The 18203-nt window shown below is 39.4% G+C and overlaps 1 protein-coding gene across 1 annotated transcript in view; it reads right to left on the reverse strand.

Annotated features, from left to right (window-relative positions):
* Positions 1-4287: 4287 nt before the first annotated feature.
* LOC121510067 (solute carrier family 12 member 2) overlaps positions 4288-18203 on the reverse strand; it is a 34580-nt gene continuing 20664 nt past the window's right edge. The window contains exons 11-26 of the mRNA XM_041787958.1: positions 14931-15038; positions 14654-14777; positions 14446-14547; positions 14008-14163; positions 12110-12209; positions 11766-11877; positions 11546-11686; positions 10498-10604; positions 10333-10412; positions 10013-10144; positions 9649-9762; positions 6817-6928; positions 6651-6737; positions 6380-6515; positions 6226-6293; positions 4288-4804 (exon numbers count right to left, since the gene is read on the reverse strand). Coding sequence (XP_041643892.1) covers positions 4669-4804; positions 6226-6293; positions 6380-6515; positions 6651-6737; positions 6817-6928; positions 9649-9762; positions 10013-10144; positions 10333-10412; positions 10498-10604; positions 11546-11686; positions 11766-11877; positions 12110-12209; positions 14008-14163; positions 14446-14547; positions 14654-14777; positions 14931-15038 — 1815 coding nt within the window. The 3' untranslated portion in view covers positions 4288-4668. The remainder of the gene's footprint in view (positions 4805-6225; positions 6294-6379; positions 6516-6650; positions 6738-6816; positions 6929-9648; positions 9763-10012; positions 10145-10332; positions 10413-10497; positions 10605-11545; positions 11687-11765; positions 11878-12109; positions 12210-14007; positions 14164-14445; positions 14548-14653; positions 14778-14930; positions 15039-18203) is intronic.

Here is an 18203-nt window from a genome sequence, read left to right on the forward strand (position 1 = left end):
CGCTGCCACAGAAATGCACCAGAAGAGAGAAGATGGCAGAAAACTGCCACAAACTTTCTCCTGGTTGTTGGTGGATCTAAGAACATCTGGTGTCTGCTGTTCTCTCTGGTGGTAAAGGAGCATCAGATTTGGCTGTAGAAGCCAGAATAAGCTCAGTAGCTTCTGCAGCATGAACACAACCCTGTAATCCGCCATTGTTGTTTCGAGAAAGAAATGGTTGGCTGTACACATGGAGATGAAACCGTAGGCATTTACAGATTTGTTCACCCTGGGACCCGGTAGTGTTTACAGCAGTGATACTCAACGTATAGCTCTGGAGCCACATGTGGCTCTTTTGTGTCCTAATTTGAAATATTATTCCCCCAGAAAACCTTAAAAAGGAAACGTTGACCTCAGAAATTATCCATTGCAAGTCATATTAATCAGTTTGTTTCCAACACTTACACAGTAGGCTTTAGTTTTCAAACTTTATAGTCAACCTCTGTTTTTTTGTCTGTATATTTCCATTGCCTTTATTTGCAATGTTTGTTACTTTTATTCAATTTTTACTGCTTTTAGCCCATTTTGACACTTTAATCCTGCTTTTTTGCATTTTTTGCCCCTTTTGTCACCTTATTTTGCAACTTTTCGCCCATTTAAGCTGCCTTTTACAATTAAATGCCAATTGTTTCCCGTTTTGCCACTCTTTGATGCTTTTTGCCCAGTTTCCCACCGTTTTGCTGATTTTTGCCTTTTAGTCACTTTTCACTCATTTTCTCCCATGTTTTTGCCACTTTCTGCCCTGTTTTGATGCTTTTTCTCCCCATTTTTGCCACTTTTTTCCCAGTGTTTCCCGCTTTTACACCATTTTTGCCACTTTTTTTTGTCACTTTCACCCATTTTTGACACTTTTATCCTGTTCTTTGTAACTTATTGCCCCTTTTTGCCTATTTTTGCCATTTCTCACCCATTTAAGCTGCCTTTTGCAGTTAAATGCCACTTTTTGCCCATTCCCTTTTTCCCACCTTTTTTCTGATTTTTGCCCATTTTAGTCACTTTTCACTCATTTTTGCCGCGCTTTTGCCACTTTTGGACCATTTTTGCCAACCGTAGTATACTATTTTTGCCACTTCTCACCCATTTTTGCCACTTTCTGCCCTTTTTTGCCACTTTTTCTCCACATATTAATGCTTTTCTCCTAGTTTTTGCCACTTTTTGACCATTTTTGCAACCTTTAACTTATTTTAATTGCCACTTTTCACCACTTAGATTGTGGCTGTTGCAAATTTTTTTTCAACAATTTGGCTCTTTGGTTGAGCAGATTTGAGTAACTCTGGTTTACAGCCTCCCAAAGAACCGTTTCCGTGTGGATGAAACGGCGATACGACAAACAACCTTTTGTGTATACTCCTGACTTCGTCTCCATGTGGACGGAGCCATAGACATTAGAATATGTAGATATATTATTTGATGCTATGTTGGTATTAGCAGCTCCACCCTGGAAGCACATGAGGAAAGAGTCTGATAAAAAGGCTCTAACATTTATTTAACAGGCTCTAATATACTGTTGTTCTCTAGAGAGATGTCTATGAAAGAGAAACTAAAACTCAGAGTTTCAGCTGAGGTTCATCTACCCTAGAATTAAACAACATGTCATGGAAATTTTTCCTTAATTCCTTCAGTAAAACTACACTGGTGCTAAAATGAAAAAGGCTTTAACTACACTCCATAAGAAGAACAACACAACCATTCAGCATCACTACCCAGAGTTCATTGCACAACAATGGCAGCCTACATGGGAAATTATGTTGAAATTTCTTATCTAAAATGGATGTAGTGTGTTTTAGTGTGATGAACATACAAAACACAGCAGTGTTAATCAGTGTGTGTTCATGTGCGGGGTTGTTGAATTAATGTTTGTTAAAATGAACTTTTGCCTGTTGTGGATTTTGTGTATTGCTGTTTAGTAAAATCTAATTCTATTAATTGTTCATTTAAATGTTTTTTTTCCTTTGTGTGAAATCACCAGGGCCAGCTTTAGTCATTTGGAATCTCCAGATTTAAAAATATATGCCCTTCTCTATGAAACTGGGGCCTTATTATTATATATTTCAAACTAATGAGGCTATGCTGTAGTATTTAGAGTCTTTTATTGTGAAATATGTTTAAATGAGAAGTTTTACTGAGGATTTCTATAGTTGGATCCGTCCCATCTAAAGTGATACAAAAAAGGCTGGAATTAAACCGTTGTTCAAACAAAATAAGACCTAGATGAAGAATTTAAAAATCAGTTTTCATAACAGTCAATAAAAAATATCGCTATCCGCCAAATTATTTTAGACCTGATTTTCACAATCAGTGCATCGCTATACAGTAAAACTACCAAAGTAATTTTTACTAAAATTTAAAAAGATTTTACCCTGAAAAAACTAACATTTGATCCTAGACTATTTTGAGTAAAATTAACTCAAAATTAACATAAAATTTAAATTGTGGCTACAAAATAGCTATAACGTGTGCGCGAAATACTAATTAATGGCTACAAAATACCAATTTGTGGCCACAAAATAAGTACAATGTGAGCACGAAATACTAATTCACTCGCTAATAAGCTCAATTTGCTTACCCAGCTGTCCAGGAATGATATTAATATTATTAATAAGTATTTTGTGCGCACGTAGTACTTATTTCGTGGCTACAATTTAGTATGGCCCCAGTTTAGTTTTTCATGGCCACGAATTCGTATTTCGTGCGCAGGTTAAACCTATATTGGGGCCACAGTTTAATTTTTTTTTTTTTTTACCATGTCATGTCTGGGGCTCCGTAGTTTTTGTTGAACTCTAAAATCTAGTATTATGCTCCATGGTGACCAAAATAAAAACAACTATAATCAATACAGGACAGCGTTTGTTTATTACAGATCTGTGTTCTATTTAACTCTTTCAGAGCCGAATTATTCTAAATAAAATGATGTTCCACTTAATAAAAAGCTACATTTCCTCCAAATAGAGCATTCTGCTGCCTTTCCACCCATAAATGGCAAAGCAACAAAAGAGGTTTTAGTCCTATTTATAAGTATTAGACGTAGTGTTCTTATATTACAGAAATAATTATGAACATATGTCAAAGACTCAGGAGCAGAACAGGAGACGAGGCAGTGAGCTAAAGACCCTGTAAAGTGAAATCCAAAGTTTTTGTCTTAACACTCTAGAAATGTTGGAATATGGTTGCTGCAAACATGTGAAAACTCTGAGAGCTACATGTGACTGAATTCTGGATTTAGACTGTTAGAAAGTGGGCGGGGCCAATATGTGGGCTTGTGATGTCATGAGCCCACGGTGGGGAATGACTCCGCCCCCTAACGCTACAGTCTAAAACCACAGAGCAGTTCATCTCAGTCCAGTCTGTTGTTAGCTGATGTCACTGCCTTTATTAAAGTTAAGTCAGTTAAATGCTGTTTTTTGTTCATTGTGAGGTAACTTTACTAAATCTATCAGCCACAGTGGTCTATGGATCATTGAAAGCATCAGAACAGAGATTTGAGACAGAAAATAGACTTTGTCTCTTCTCTGGCACAGAGCCAGGCAGCTGTGCTCTGATCATCAGGTCAACAAAAGGTCAAGAGATGGGCCAATTGCGTGAGAGCTTTCCTTCATTCAGACTGTAAAATTTCTCCTGAGTGGGTGTGGCTTCAGCTCATTCAACAGACACGCCCACACCGTCTTGGAGCAGATTTTACTACCTCATTTTTCATGATTTTGAAGCTTTATTTTATAAATTTAGAGATGTTTTATTTGACAGAAATTTGATTTGGGGGTTTATAACACAGTGACCTGTCATACAACAAAGCTAAATACTAGATCTATTTTCACTTTATGGGGCCTTTAAAAGAGCCACAAGTCATCAAAAAAGAGCTCAAGAGCCACACTTTGGGTATCACTGGTCTATAGGGTCTACCTACTTACCTATCACTACCTAGGCATGAGGACATTTTGGGCTCTCTGAGGGGCTTGGACCTTGATGTTGGGGTCACTCACAGTGATTTTTTTGGTATAATTAAAATCTATTTTGATGCTTTTTTCAATCTTGGACTCTTATTCACATTCAAAATACATGTTAATCAGCGAAATCAGCTTAAACCTCAAATTTAATGCATCTATAAATGACCAAATCTTGAAGCCCAAGGTCGTCGCCTACATTTCCTTAATTGTGAAACCTCCATTGATTCTAGAGAAGTAATATGCTATCTTTTTAAGTTAAAACTCTTCTTTAACTCTTTAGAAAAGAAAAAGAGACCAGACAGAAACATGAGGTTAAGTTAATGTTTTAATAAATACTGTACAAAATGTTACTCTTCAATAATTCTACTAGAAACCTACTTCATCATCAAATCACAGCTGAAACACCAACACGTTTGAAGTAATAATCATCATTAAAATAATTAATTAGTCACCAGTTACTCTTCTTCACATAGAACACAGAGAACAAACAGCACGTTATCATCACGGATAAAAGAAAAGGCCCTTAGTTCATCAGGTCAATAATCAGAGTTTGGGTTATTTAGACTTTAACACTTAGGCAGCAGGAGAGTTTTCAGTCCTGACACAAACTTTTATCATATTTCTGTTTCTGTGCAGCTGTCAGGGACATAAATGTCTGTCTGGATCCTGAACATCAGCCGTGTTTCTGTTATGAGTAGAAGGTCAGCACGCTCTGCTGGTTTCCTCGGACCAGCAGCAGAGGGGGCAGGTCTTTGGACAGAGTCTCCAACCAGCACATGTAGAGGGCGCTGGACACCGTTCCCTTCCTGGCCAGAGGCATGCTCCTGAAAACACAAACACAGTTTTCACATCATACTGAGCTACATATACTGGATGTACAGTGCTGTGAAAATTGTTTTGCCCCCTTCCTTTCTGAGGCTTTGGGACTACAGCTAACCACACTGAGAGCCACTATCCACAAATGGAGAAAACTGTGAACAGTGGTGAACCTTCCCAGGAGTGGCCGGCCTACCAACATGACTACAAATTGAGGTCCCAAAAGAACCCAGAACCACATCTAAAGACCTGCAGGCCTCACTGACTCAGTCAAGGTCAGAGTTCATGATTCAACAATCAGAAAGAGACTGGGCAACAACGGCATCATGGGAGAGTTCCAAGGCCAGAACCACTGCTGACCAAAATGAACACAAAGGCTCGTCTCACGTTTGGCTAATAACATCCTGATGATCCTCAAGACTTCTGGGACAATAATCTGAGGACTTACCAGACAGAAGCTGAACTTTCTGGAACCCTAACCCTCGACAGTTTCCCCTATTTTACAGACGCTTCCAGCTATGGCTGACTATTTGGCAAAAATGGAGGGAAAAAGGACTAAACATGGAACATCACTGCCTTTGATGGAGTCATCCTTTGAAGACTTTTAATTTTTTTTTAAAGGATAACATCTTCTGCAAAGGATGGCATCATCTTTAAAGGATGACATCATCTTCAAAGGATGCTGTCATCTTTAAAGGATGGCATCATCTTCAAAGGATGACATCATCTTCAAAGGATGTCGTCTGCAAAGGATGGTATCATCTTCAAAGGATGTCGTCTGCAAAGGATGGTTTCATCTTCAAAGGATGACGTCATCTTCAAAGGATGACATCATCTTCAAAGGATGTTGTCATCTTTAAAGGATGATGTCGTCTTCAAAGGATGGTATCATCTTCAAAGAATGACATCATCTTCAAAGGACGGTATCACCTTCAAAGGATGTCCTCTGCAAAGGATGGTATCATCTTCAAAGGATGGTATCATCTTCATAGGATGACGTCATCTTCAAAGGATGATGTCATCTTCAAAGGATGGTATAATCTTCAAAGGATGATGTCGTACTCAAAGGATGGCAATATCTTCTAAGGATGATGTATTTCTCCTGAGTGGGCATGGCTTCAGCTCATTCAACAGACACACCTAGAGCAGATTTTTCTGCCTAATTTTTTGTGATTTTGAAGCTTAATTTTATAAACTTTGGGGTGTTTTATGTAACTGAAATTTGACCTGGAGGTTCATAACACAGTTGTCATGCAACAAACCTAAATATGGATCTATTTTCACTTTCCAGGGTCCTTAACATTAGTTGGATGATCTGAAACATTTAAGAGTGACGAATATGCTTAAAAAAGAGAAACTAAAGAAAAAAGAATAAATCTAACGTATAAAGGACTTTATTGTACGATGAGGGTGAATTCTGAGCTCTTACATGACGATGAGTTTGGCCATGCTGGAATGTTCCTTCAGCAGCTCGTTCAGTCTGATCTGACGGTTGGTCTGAAAACCAAACAGCACATTCACATTAAAGTTTCTGGGTTAAACAGCAGGAACACAGCAGCCGTACTGATCAGCATGTGTGAGACCTTGGCCTTGTAGAGCTCCAGTTCATTGTCGGTGATCCTCCACGGCTCCTGAGCCTTCAGCCTCTCTGCGGCCTCCTGCTCCATGTCGTCCTCCTTCAGCCGGTACGGCTCGATCAGCTCCTTAAACGTCAGCTTACTGCGGAGAAAATACATCTCTTTCCTTTTAACAGCTCACTCCCTCTTTTTATATGGTGACTCTTTAACAGATTCTACTGCCAGCCTTTTCAAATATTAAAGCATTAAAGAAAAGGAACTCAATCCAAGGTCGTACTTGTGCTTCTTGGGTTTGGTGTTGATGTCTCCGAGGACGTTGATGTCAGAGAAGTCGATCCTGAAGCGGCTGAGGAGCGTGGCCATCCTGAAGGGCCAAAGAAACACTTAACATACCACTTAAACTTTTTTTAGATTAAAAATTCCTAAAGGTCCTTGTGACTCACGCTCGCCGGTCGTGGTCGATGCGGTTGATCTTTCCTCCAATGAAGACGCGGATCCTGCAGTCGCCCCATTTACTCCTGTTAGTCAGCAGGAAGGGAATCAGCAGAGTCAGACCTGCAAACCCCAATAAAAATAATTTACCAATGAGCAATGATACATAGATTATTCCCACTCTTCTCACCAATAGGTTCTTTGCAGATGACGTCATGCAGAAGCTGAGAACTCCTGATGGGGGTCAAGAATTGATTTCTGCATAGAGAAACTGCCAAAAGGCCATGACTGGAGCTGTTTATGACTATACCAAGGATTCTTTATTCTTCAGCTACTTTTGTGTCTGGAAAGTAGCAAAATATTGTACTAAAACAAAATTTTTTAACAATTTGTTTGCGTAAGGTCCATTTCCACAAAGCGGTCCAGTCTGGTCCAGTCCAGTTCTGCCCTGGTCTAGCTCATTAAACTCTGACCTTACCCGTGTTTCTTCAGCTGATGTCTGTCCAGTCTCTCTCGTTGTGATGGAAAATCCGTCTCTTTTTAGAGATCCAGATCACGTGGCTCAGCTCACCAGAGCTGGATTCAGTTTGTCTTTTTAAATGTGGATTAAATAAGGACAAAGGATGGAGGAAAGGAAACTGGCTGTCAAACAGGAGCTAGCTACAGTGGCTCACATTAAAGAGCCGTTTAGTAGAACAGGCTCATTCATGAACGGCTCATCATTTCTCGCTCTCTCAGCCCACAAGGTTTATTCTGTGGATAGAACATCAGCGTTTACATTAAAGACTGTTTGAGACTTAAATGAGGATTTTTAGATGATAAAGGGGCTCAGCTAGCCTCTTAGCTCAGGACTACACTCCTCTAGACTCTGAGTATTGGTGATATTGATCACCTCTATGACTGGTAAATCAGTCATACTATGGTAAATATCACTATTTTGTAAAGTATAGGTATTGTACTCATGCATGTAGAAATGCTCTGATGATAGCTGCAGCAGGGCCATTAAGAGCTGTAATGTAATGTCTCAACAGAAACTCTGGGGGCCAGACGTTCAAATACACAAAAATTAGATAAATATTTTGGTCTGACTGAAATATTATTGTAGCAGTATTTGTATTTTTTTTTAAAACACAGAACATTTTTAGTCATTACCAGTGAGATCTATCCCTATTATCTATAACGCAGCAGGCCACAAGGAGACAGTCCTGACAACAGAATCGGCCGGACCCCTAAAAGATCCCAGAGAATGGGCCCTCCCCGGTCATTTAGCACCAATATTAACCCATTTTTCACACTTTTAACTCTTTTCGATACTTTTTGCCCCCTTTTGCCTCTTTAACCCAATTTTTGCATGATTTTAACCCCTTTTGAAACACTTTTCCTACATGTTTTATTTTCTTTGTGATACTCTTTTATCCACGTTTTGTCACTTTTCTATTTTTGCCACTTTTAAACCCGTTTATTACATTTTTCAACAATTGTTGCAACTTTAAAACCATTTTTCCCACTTTTAACTCATTGTTGATACTTTTTGCCCCTTTGTTGCTTCTTTAACCCATTTTTTGAAAGATTTTAACCCAATTTAAAAAAACTCTTTCTGCATGTTTTATCCCCTTTGTGCCACGCTTTTATCAATTTTTGCCACTTTTTAACCCCTTTTCATTACTTTCTTGCCCTATTTTTAGTCATTTATAACCAATTTTTGATACCTTTTGTGCCTTTATTCCTCTTTTACCATTTTGCCATTTTTTAACCCCTTTTCACCACTTTATCTGGTCGTTTTTGCAGCACTTCTGCCAACCTTAACCCTTTTTTTTAATATTGACTAATAATGACAGTAAATCACTGTAAAAACAGATCAAATGGTAAGTCATTCTAAAACTATTTCAATGTTAATTTTTTGTGGGTTGGATTTAACAGCTGCAGACATTTAAAGCCAAAAGATACTCCTAAAATCTTCTTTTCTTCCTCTGAATTTGATGATCTTTCAGGGGCCAGACAGGAAGCTTTGGGGGGCCTGATATGGCCCCCAGGCCGCCAGTTGATGATCAGTCTTCTAGAGCAATATGTCTGCCAATAGAAACCCTGTGTAACACTGGCATTCTTTACAATTAAACAAAGAAAATCGAATAAATGCAAATGGTCTATAGATACTGCACTTTATTGTGTAACACCTTGCTTTCACAAAATATGTGTAATCTAACTTATTGTATATTGCCACCATTCAATATGTTCTTCATGATGTGTGCTGTGGACCTCTTGGCCAGGTCACCCTTGTGAAAAAGATCTTGATCTCAATGGGTTTTAATCTGGTTAAATAAAGGTTAAATAAATACCTGGAACGATACAGGTCTACAAAATAAACCTTCCCCCATAGTAAAGCTCATATTAAAGGGGACATATTATGCCACAAACAAAAATGTGTGCCCCTGGTCAAGTACCAGAAGAACCCGTTCCCTTCCTGTGCTGAAAAAAGCCCTTATCGGATTTTCCCCTCATGATGTCATGTGGGGTGTTAGCCCCGCCCCCAGGTTCGGTTGGCCCTGCCTGCTTGGAAGAAAGTTCCGCCCTCCTCTCCTGATCCTCCGCTCAGCTGCCAGTTGAGTGGAGGATCAGGATCCATTAAGCCAAATCTATTTCCTGAGAGGGGCGGAGTCAGGGGCGGAGTCAGACAGTCCATTCGGGCTGAAACAGAGGCGTTTTTAGACATGCCAATATCCAACACTGGAGTTTTTTCAGCAACAGGCTTCACATGAATGTTTTGGGGACCTCTGAGACCGATATAAACTTGTCTTAAAGGGGTCAAATATGTGACCTTTAAGATATGAGACATGAACTCTGACCTCCATCATCGAACAGCCACCAGACGTCGATGGTTCCTTTGCCCTGTTTCTTCTTGAACTGCTGACTGGTCTCCAGCAGACGCTGGTCGGTCAGACTCAGAGGGATCTTAGTTTCTGGAGAGGAAGTTCAAGAACATGTATTGGTTTATGCAGTTTGGTCATACTCCATGTATGCTAGCGGCTGGAGTTAAGAGCCCAAATAAAGCTTTAATAGAAAAATACATAAATAAATGGGGCATGCAAAACCAGGTTCAGAGCTTTCTGGAACAACAGAGCCCTGTGAAACATGACCAAACACCAAACATCAGGATCAGGCTCAGAGGCAGACGAGCCTTCCACTAAACGTCCCCTTCTCCTCCGTTACCTCGGATTATGAGCGGGCTGCTCTGGTTGCTGGTTGTTTTGGAGTCAGAGTCTGAGTCCTTAGCCAGGTTCACAGAAACCACCACGTCCTTACTGCCCACTGGAGGCTTCTCGTTTGAAGACATCAGCTCATCTGCAGGGACAGACACAGGGAGATAGATACTATATGGACAAAAGTATTTGGGCACACCTGTTAATTATTGAGTTCAGGTGTTTTACTCCTGTTACCACAGGTGTCTAAAATCATCACATAGCCATGCAGTGCAATGGTTAGGTGGCTGAATACTTTTGTCCATATAGAGTACATGCAGAAGGTAACACCTTGTCCCTGTATGTGAGAGATGTCGAGTCCGTCCTGCAGCCGCAGAATCACCACGCCGTACTGCAGGTCAAAGGCGTCACTGTGACACGGATCAGATTTAAAATCAAACTGTAATCACTGAATAACGACTAAAATGAGATTTTTACAAACACATCAGCCCTTACTGTATGGTGCTGATGTAAATCTCCAGATCCCTCATGTCTCCTTCACTCCAGTTGTTCTTGTATCCCATGACCAGCGTGTTCGGCCTCAGACGACCCAAACCGACCGCCTGAACGCGGAGGAAGGACGAAAGAGATTAGACACAGATTTTTCACTTTATTAAAGGGAGTCTGGTTCCTAAAATAGAGATAGTCCTGAGACTAAATAAGCACATCCTCATTAAGAGGGAGCAACACGATCAAAACTAACAGAAAACATGGATCAGAAAAATTAGCGTAGTCTATGAGACTAACTGTATTCCATATAACTGCCTAGACCAGAGTTACTCAGCCCTTCTCAACCAAAGAGCCAAATTGTTCAAAAATATCTTTGCAAGAGCCACAGTCTAAGTGTTGAAAATTGGCAAAAATGGGTTAAAGTGGCAATAAAAATAAGTTCAAGTGGGAAAATGCTCAGACAGTGGCAAAAAAAGTGGCAAAACATAGGTGAAAAGGGGCAAAAAAAGGCATAACATTGCAAAAACTGGGTAAAAATTGCAAGAATTGGGAGAAAAGGTGTTAAAATTAATAAAAAAATGAGTTACAGGCAGCAAAAATGGTCAAAAGGCAGTAAAAACACTGCAAAAAATGAGTGAAAAGTGACTAAAATGGTCAAAAAGCAGCATGAGTGGCAAAAATGGGAAAAAGAAGTGGCATTCAATGGCAAAAGGCATCTTAAATGGGCAAAAAGTGGTAAAAAATGGCAAAAAGCTGGCAAACACTGAGAGAAAAGTAAATAAGGGCAATAGAAATATACAAACAAAACACATAAAGGTTGACAGTTAAAGCTATAGCTACACAAGAGTGCTTGGAATGGATAGTTAGATAACTGAGGTCAAAGTTGACCTTTTTTAAGGCTTTCTGGGTGAAAAATATTTCAAATAAAGACATAGAAGAGACACAAATCATCACAAAAGAGCCACATGTGGCCCAAGAGCCACACGTTGAGTATCACTGGCCGAGGCCCCGCACTACACCACAGACGTCCACCAATGAAGGATGGGGAAATGACCTGCATGAGGAACTGCGCTCCGTGCCTCAGACTGTCTGAATACACCGGAGTGTAAAAAGCTTTGATGCGTTTTTTATTCAGCCAGCGCTGACAGCGGGCGTGATCCTGGGACAGCTCCTTAAAGTTGGGCCGACGGGTGACCTGGAATGAAGACAGAGTACGCTAAAGTTCTCTGAAGGAAAGAGGAAACTCTGAGGTACATGCCGATGTTTCTACGTACGGTCTTGACGTGAGCGCAGACCATGAGGCCGACGTTTTTGGTGAAAGAGTGAACGAGCTGAACCAGAGCGGGACGAGAGTTTGGGTAACCAACCAGCACCAAACACTGAGGCCTAAAAACAGGAAATGACATCATATTCACAGAGTTAACAGGCTTATAATTGAAATAGGTAATCCACTATTATTAAAACTGACAGCAGAGACTGAGGTCAGCCCAAAATCATAAAAAAGGTGAGTAGAACTGGAGATTTTCCTGCTTTATTTCCAACTAAAATCAGCTGAAACCCTCCAAATATGATATATATTTCACTGTAACAGGATCTACTGTGACCCCGTGGATCTGACCTGAAGTTTTTGACGTGGTCCTCGACCCCGGTGAGGTTCAGACAGTGGGTCAGAGCCTGGTTGTAGATCAGAGCCTGAGTGGATGAGCCCCAGTTCACATCTACATCAAACAGAAGAAATATGTTCACATTATAAATATATCAGATATTTGAACTCATGAGAACCTACATGGACGTATGAGGACATTTCATTAAAGCTTTCTGATCGCACAGCTATCATTTCTGCTTTTTAGATAATTACCCAGAATGCTCATTGAAGTTTAAGTAATCTGCATGAAAATTTGCTTTGACCTATTCAGAAATTTTCATGGAAATTTTAGAGAATTTGTTTGGAACTTTTTGAGTGTTTTCTTTGACATTTTAAAGGTTTGTTTATGTATTTTTGGAGTGGACTTCAGTGGACATGTTGGGGGAAATTTGCTTCATAGTTCTTGGTTTTTCCATCGGAAATTTGGGGATTTCAGGCATTTTCATGGAAATTTGGGAAATTGATTTGCAAATGTTGAGAAATTTGATTGGAAATTTGGGGCAATGTTTCCTTTGAAATTTTTAAAGTGTCTTCATGGGATTCAGGGACTGTAGTTAGATTCGGGGGTGTTTTCTGAAATTTTGGTGAATGTACTTGAAAATTCAGGGAATTTGAAAAGAAATCTTGAGGGAAATTTTACTTTAAAAATTCAGAAATGTACATTTATCTTTAGGGGAGTTTCTATTTGGGTTTTTAGGCTTTATGATAAAATTTCACTGAAACATTTGAGGAATTTTTGAAGAAATTCCTGGGTACTTTTTATGGGATACTGTAAAAAATGTTTTTTCCCCCCAAAATTTCAATTATTTTCTTAAAATTTTGATCTATTTGTATATTTCATTTGTATATTTGTCTTGAAATTTAAATCATTGTCATTTGAATTTTGGGGATATTTTTGCATATTTTGGAGAATTTTTATTTGAACTTTAGGGGGAAAATTCGGCATTTTCATGGGAATATGGAAATTGTTTTATGTTTGGGATACTGTGGAAATTTTCTGGTATATTCATGGAGATTTGGAAAATGTATCTGTAACTTTTGGGAATTTGCTTTGAGATTTGCATACATTGTGAAGGAAATTTGAAAAATGTAATCCTAAATTTTGAAGAATTTTATTGGGAATTCAGGGAGGGGTGCTCTTTGAAATATTGAAGCATTTTCAGTGAGATTTAGTGGATGTGTTTGCATGTTTTGGAGATAATTATTTGGTTGTTTTGTGGAATTTGGAGTTTTAGGTATTTTCATGGACATTTCAGAAGTTTATTGTTTTGTGGAATTTGTTTTAAATGTATGTATTGTCATTAAAATTTGGAAAATTATTATTATTATTATTATTATTATTATTATTATTTTATTATTTGATTGGGAATTTCGGGGTAGAGGTGCCAGTTCAAATTTATGAGAGTTTTTAGGGGAATATATCTGTAAATTTGGTACGAATTTTTGTGAAAATTTGCTTGAAATTTTTGACCTGAAGCAGTTGGAAAGTATTTTAAGAAATTTTGGGGTACTCTTTATGGGTTACTGTAAAAACATGTAAGAATTTTCACAGATATTTCAGTATTTTTTGTGGATTTTGTACAAAGGAAAATTTCCAAGAAATTCTGGTATTTTGTTGTCCATGCTTGGCATTAACCTGTCCTGGTGGTCCGTCATTGAAATGAGTCCCCCAGTCCCCTCTAAATAACAGACACCATTTCTGACTGACTGAAGACCCTCAACATCTGCTCTAAAAATGATCCAGCTCTGGATCTTCTGCAGAGAGAGGACCTTTAGGTTCTAGTTAAACCAGAGAAGAACCAGGTAGGTCAGGGGGTTGATAAAGCTGGATATCACTCAGATACTGTGGACATCTAAATGGAGATTTCTACCAGGCTTCTTGTAGCTGACGTAGATGTAGAGAGCCAGGACGATGAGCAGAGTGACCAGAGCCGCCCACCAGTTAATGACAAACATGACCACACAGCACAGGATGGCCCCCGCCAGAGAAACCCACATGTTGTAGTACTTGAAGCTGGGACGCCACCCTGTGGAGGAAATAAAGAAGACAGTCTGTCAGAGAAAAGAAACATCACTGCACAGATTAACATGATACAGGATTAAAAATGATGTTTTTCTGATTTAATCAGAGGGAGAATTTTATAAAAACAATGCTGTGAAAAAGAATCGTCTCTCTCTCTGAGTGGTCAGAATCAGGAAGAGAGGATATGCTTTTTCACTTTACTGTATATTCCATCAGCTTGGTTTTAACCTCTTCATGCATGTATGAAGACACCTTTAATAAAGCTGGGTCACTTTTAAGGACGTACCTGGAGAGTTTGCCAGAGAGGCGTGGAAGACGGAGAAGTTGATGAGAGCGTAGGAGGCGAGGAAGAAGTTGGAGATGATGGGAGCAATGATGTTCAGCTCAGCTGCCAGTAGACAGTAAAAAACAGGTCAACATTTAAAAACATGAACTTTGCTCCTCACTGAAGCTTCAGTCCCACTGCAGCATCATCATCATCATCATCAGCCTACCAATGAGGATGAAGGCCAGTCCGATGCAGAAGGTCAGCACGTAACCACGGAGAGGCTCGTTGTTCTTCCCATAACCCTTTGCAAACACGCCCAGGCCTGGATAGATGTTGTCCTTACACAGAGCCTGGAATCACAACAGCTTTATTATCTATTGTGAATGAAATATGGGTTTATGACATCTGACAGTCATCGACTTCTGTACATTTTACACAGCGCCCCAACTTTTTTGGAATTGAGGTTGTAATTTAATATGAGAGAGATCATAAAGCTTTCTGACCTGGAAGACTTTTGGTGCGCTGACTAGTGAGGCCAGAGCAGAGGAGAGGGTGGCGGAAAAAATCCCAGCAGAGATGAGAGGACCGAAGGCCGACACCAGACTCATCACCTGGAAACACACAGACGACAGGAGTCTCTGTGTTAGTGTTCAAAAAAACTACAGACAGCAGTCTCTGTGTTAGTGTTCAAAAAAACTACAGACAGCAGTCTCTGTGTTAGTGTTAACAAAACTACAGACAGGAGTCTCTGTGTTAGTGTTAACAAAACTACAGACAGCAGTCTCTGTGTTAGTGTTAACAAAACTACAGACAGCAGTCTCTGTGTTAGTGTTAACAAAACTACAGACAGCAGTCTCTGTGTTAGTGTTCAAAAAAACTACAGACAGCAGTCTCTGTGTTAGTGTTAACAAAACTACAGACAGCAGTCTCTGTGTTAGTGTTAACAAAGCTACAGACAGGAGTCTCTGTGTTAGTGTTAACAAAGCTACAGACAGGAGTCTCTGTGTTAGTGTTAACAAAACTACAGACAGCAGTCTCTGTGTTAGTGTTAACAAAGCTACAGACAGCAGTCTCTGTGTTAGTGTTAACAAAGCTACAGACAGGAGTCTCTGTGTTAGTGTTAACAAAGCTACAGACAGCAGTCTCTGTGTTAGTGTTAACAAAACTACAGACAGGAGTCTCTGTGTTAGTGTTAACAAAACTACAGACAGCAGTCTCTGTGTTAGTGTTAACAAAACTACAGACAGCAGTCTCTGTGTTAGTGTTAAAAAAAACTACAGACAGCAGTCTCTGTGTTAGTGTTCAAAAAAACTACAGACAGCAGTCTCTGTGTTAGTGTTAACAAAACTACAGACAGGAGTCTCTGTGTTAGTGTTAACAAAACTACAGACAGCAGTCTCTGTGTTAGTGTTAACAAAACTACAGACAGGAGTCTCTGTGTTAGTGTTAACAAAGCTACAGACAGGAGTCTCTGTGTTAGTGTTAAAAAAACTACAGACAGCAGTCTCTGTGTTAGTGTTAAAAAAACTACAGACAGCAGTCTCTGTGTTAGTGTAAAATAGCCACAGACAGCAGTCTCTGTGATCCACATCCATGCTCTGGACTTGTTTCACAAACAGGATGCCTTCCTTTTCCACAGTTTAATATCTGAGCATTTTCTGATAGAAAGGTTTAAAACTAGCACAGAAAGCTGAGGGACAGGAATATTTTATGTCTTTTGTTTACAGCACAGGTGTCAAACTCAATGCTCGGGCTTGGAGCCTATCCCAGCTGTCACTGGGCAAGAGGCGGGGTTCACCCTGGACTGGTCGCCAGTCAATCGCAGGGCTGACAGATAGAGACAGACAACCAGGCATGCTCACACTCACACCTACGGCCAATTTAGAGTGATCACTTAACCTAATGAGCATGTTTTTGGTGGTGGGAGGAAGCCGGAGTACCCGGAGAGAACCCACGCGTGCACGGGGAGAACATGCAAACTCCACACAGAAAGGCCCTGACCAGGAAGAGAACCAGCAACCTTCTTGCTGTGAGGCAACAGCGCTAACCACTGCGCCGCCGTGCCTCCCTTAACCCTTAAACTCATGATTTCACATTTTTTCCACATATTTTGACATTTTGAATGATTGATTTTCACTTTTGATATCATATTTTGACCTTTTATACTCATAATTTTGAATTTTAAATTTAAGTCATATTTTTAACTTTTAATGTCATCATTTTGAATTCTAGCTCATATTTTGACATTTTCAACTCCTAATTTTGGCTTTTTAATCACATATTTGACCTATAAAACTCACAGTTTAAAATTTTAAGTCATATTTCAATGATTTCACATATTTCAATGATTTCACATTTTTTCCTCATATTTTGATATTTTGAATGATACATTTTTTACTTTTTATATTATACTTTGACCCTCTATACTCCCAATTTTGAATTTCAACTTTCTCCTCCTATATTTGCTCTTTAAAAGGTTTTTTTTTTCTATTTTTAATATCATGTTCTGATCTTTTGATCTAACAAATTGGAATTTTTATCACAGATTTGAGCCTTTAAACTTATCATTTTTACTTTTTGAATTTCCAAATGATTTATCATCAGTGCTGTTTTTTCATATTTTATTACTGGTGAAAATGAGGTTGACAGTTATGGCTAAATGTTGACCCTATTAGGCTCTCAGGTTAGACCTGGATCCAGAATCTGACGTCATGAGACATCTGTTGGCATGGAGACAGAGAAATAAAAACAGCTGTCAGAATCTCTCTATGTTTCAGACAAATGCAGGAAACACGATTTAAAGGTCAGGGCATTTAATAACTTTTAAAGTTTGATTCTGTGGCTGAGATGCTGCAGCATGTCAGCGATATCAGTGTCACTGAGCTCCGTATGCCTGCATGTGTGACGGAGCTGTTCCCAAACAAAATGCAGCAGTGATAATAGTCACTGTTGTTGTCAGTCACAAGGTTCTGGCTGCACGAAGACAGAGCTGAATGAGAGCATTGACAACATCCACCTACACTCACAGACACACAAACGCTGCACGAGCACACGCAGACTGGCAGCTCAGGACAATGGCCCAGCAGGGCTTAAGGTCCTGTTTAACAACCACTAAAGCAGCGTTACCCAACCCTGCTCAACCAAAGACCCAAACTGTTGAAAAACACCTTTACAAGAGCCACAGTCTAGGTGGTGACAAGTGGCAAAAATGGCTTGAAATAGCCAAAGAATTAGTTAAAGGTGGCAAAAATGGTCAAAAAGCAGCAAAAATGGGTGAAAAGGGGCAAAAATAGAGAGAAAAAGTGGGAAAAGGTCAAAAAGTAGCAAAAAATGGGTGAGTAGTGACAGAAATGAGTTACAAGTGGCAAAAATGGCCCAAAATTGTCAGAAACATGGCAAAAAAAAAAAAGAGTGACAAGTGACTAAAAACTGAAAAAGTAGTCAAGAGTGGCAACAATGGGCAAAAAATAGGAAACAAGTGGTATATAATGGCAAAAAGTAGATTAAATTGGCAAAAAATGGTGTAAAAGTGGCAACAATGGGCAAAAATGGGTAGAAAATAGGAAGAAGTTGTATTTAATGGCAAAAGGTAGCTCTAATGGCTTAAAAGAGGCAAAAAATTGTGAAAAAGGGCAACATTTTTTCCCTTTTAAGGTTTTCTGAGGGGAATAATATTTAAAACTATGTCATAGTTGAGCCACAAATCACCACAAAAGAGCCCCACGATGAGTATCACTGTGCTAAAGAAAGAAGCTGGCTCAGAGGAAAATCCACAA

This window comes from Cheilinus undulatus, linkage group 5 (genome assembly GCF_018320785.1).
Source record: "Cheilinus undulatus linkage group 5, ASM1832078v1, whole genome shotgun sequence".
NCBI lineage: Eukaryota > Metazoa > Chordata > Actinopteri > Labriformes > Labridae > Cheilinus > Cheilinus undulatus.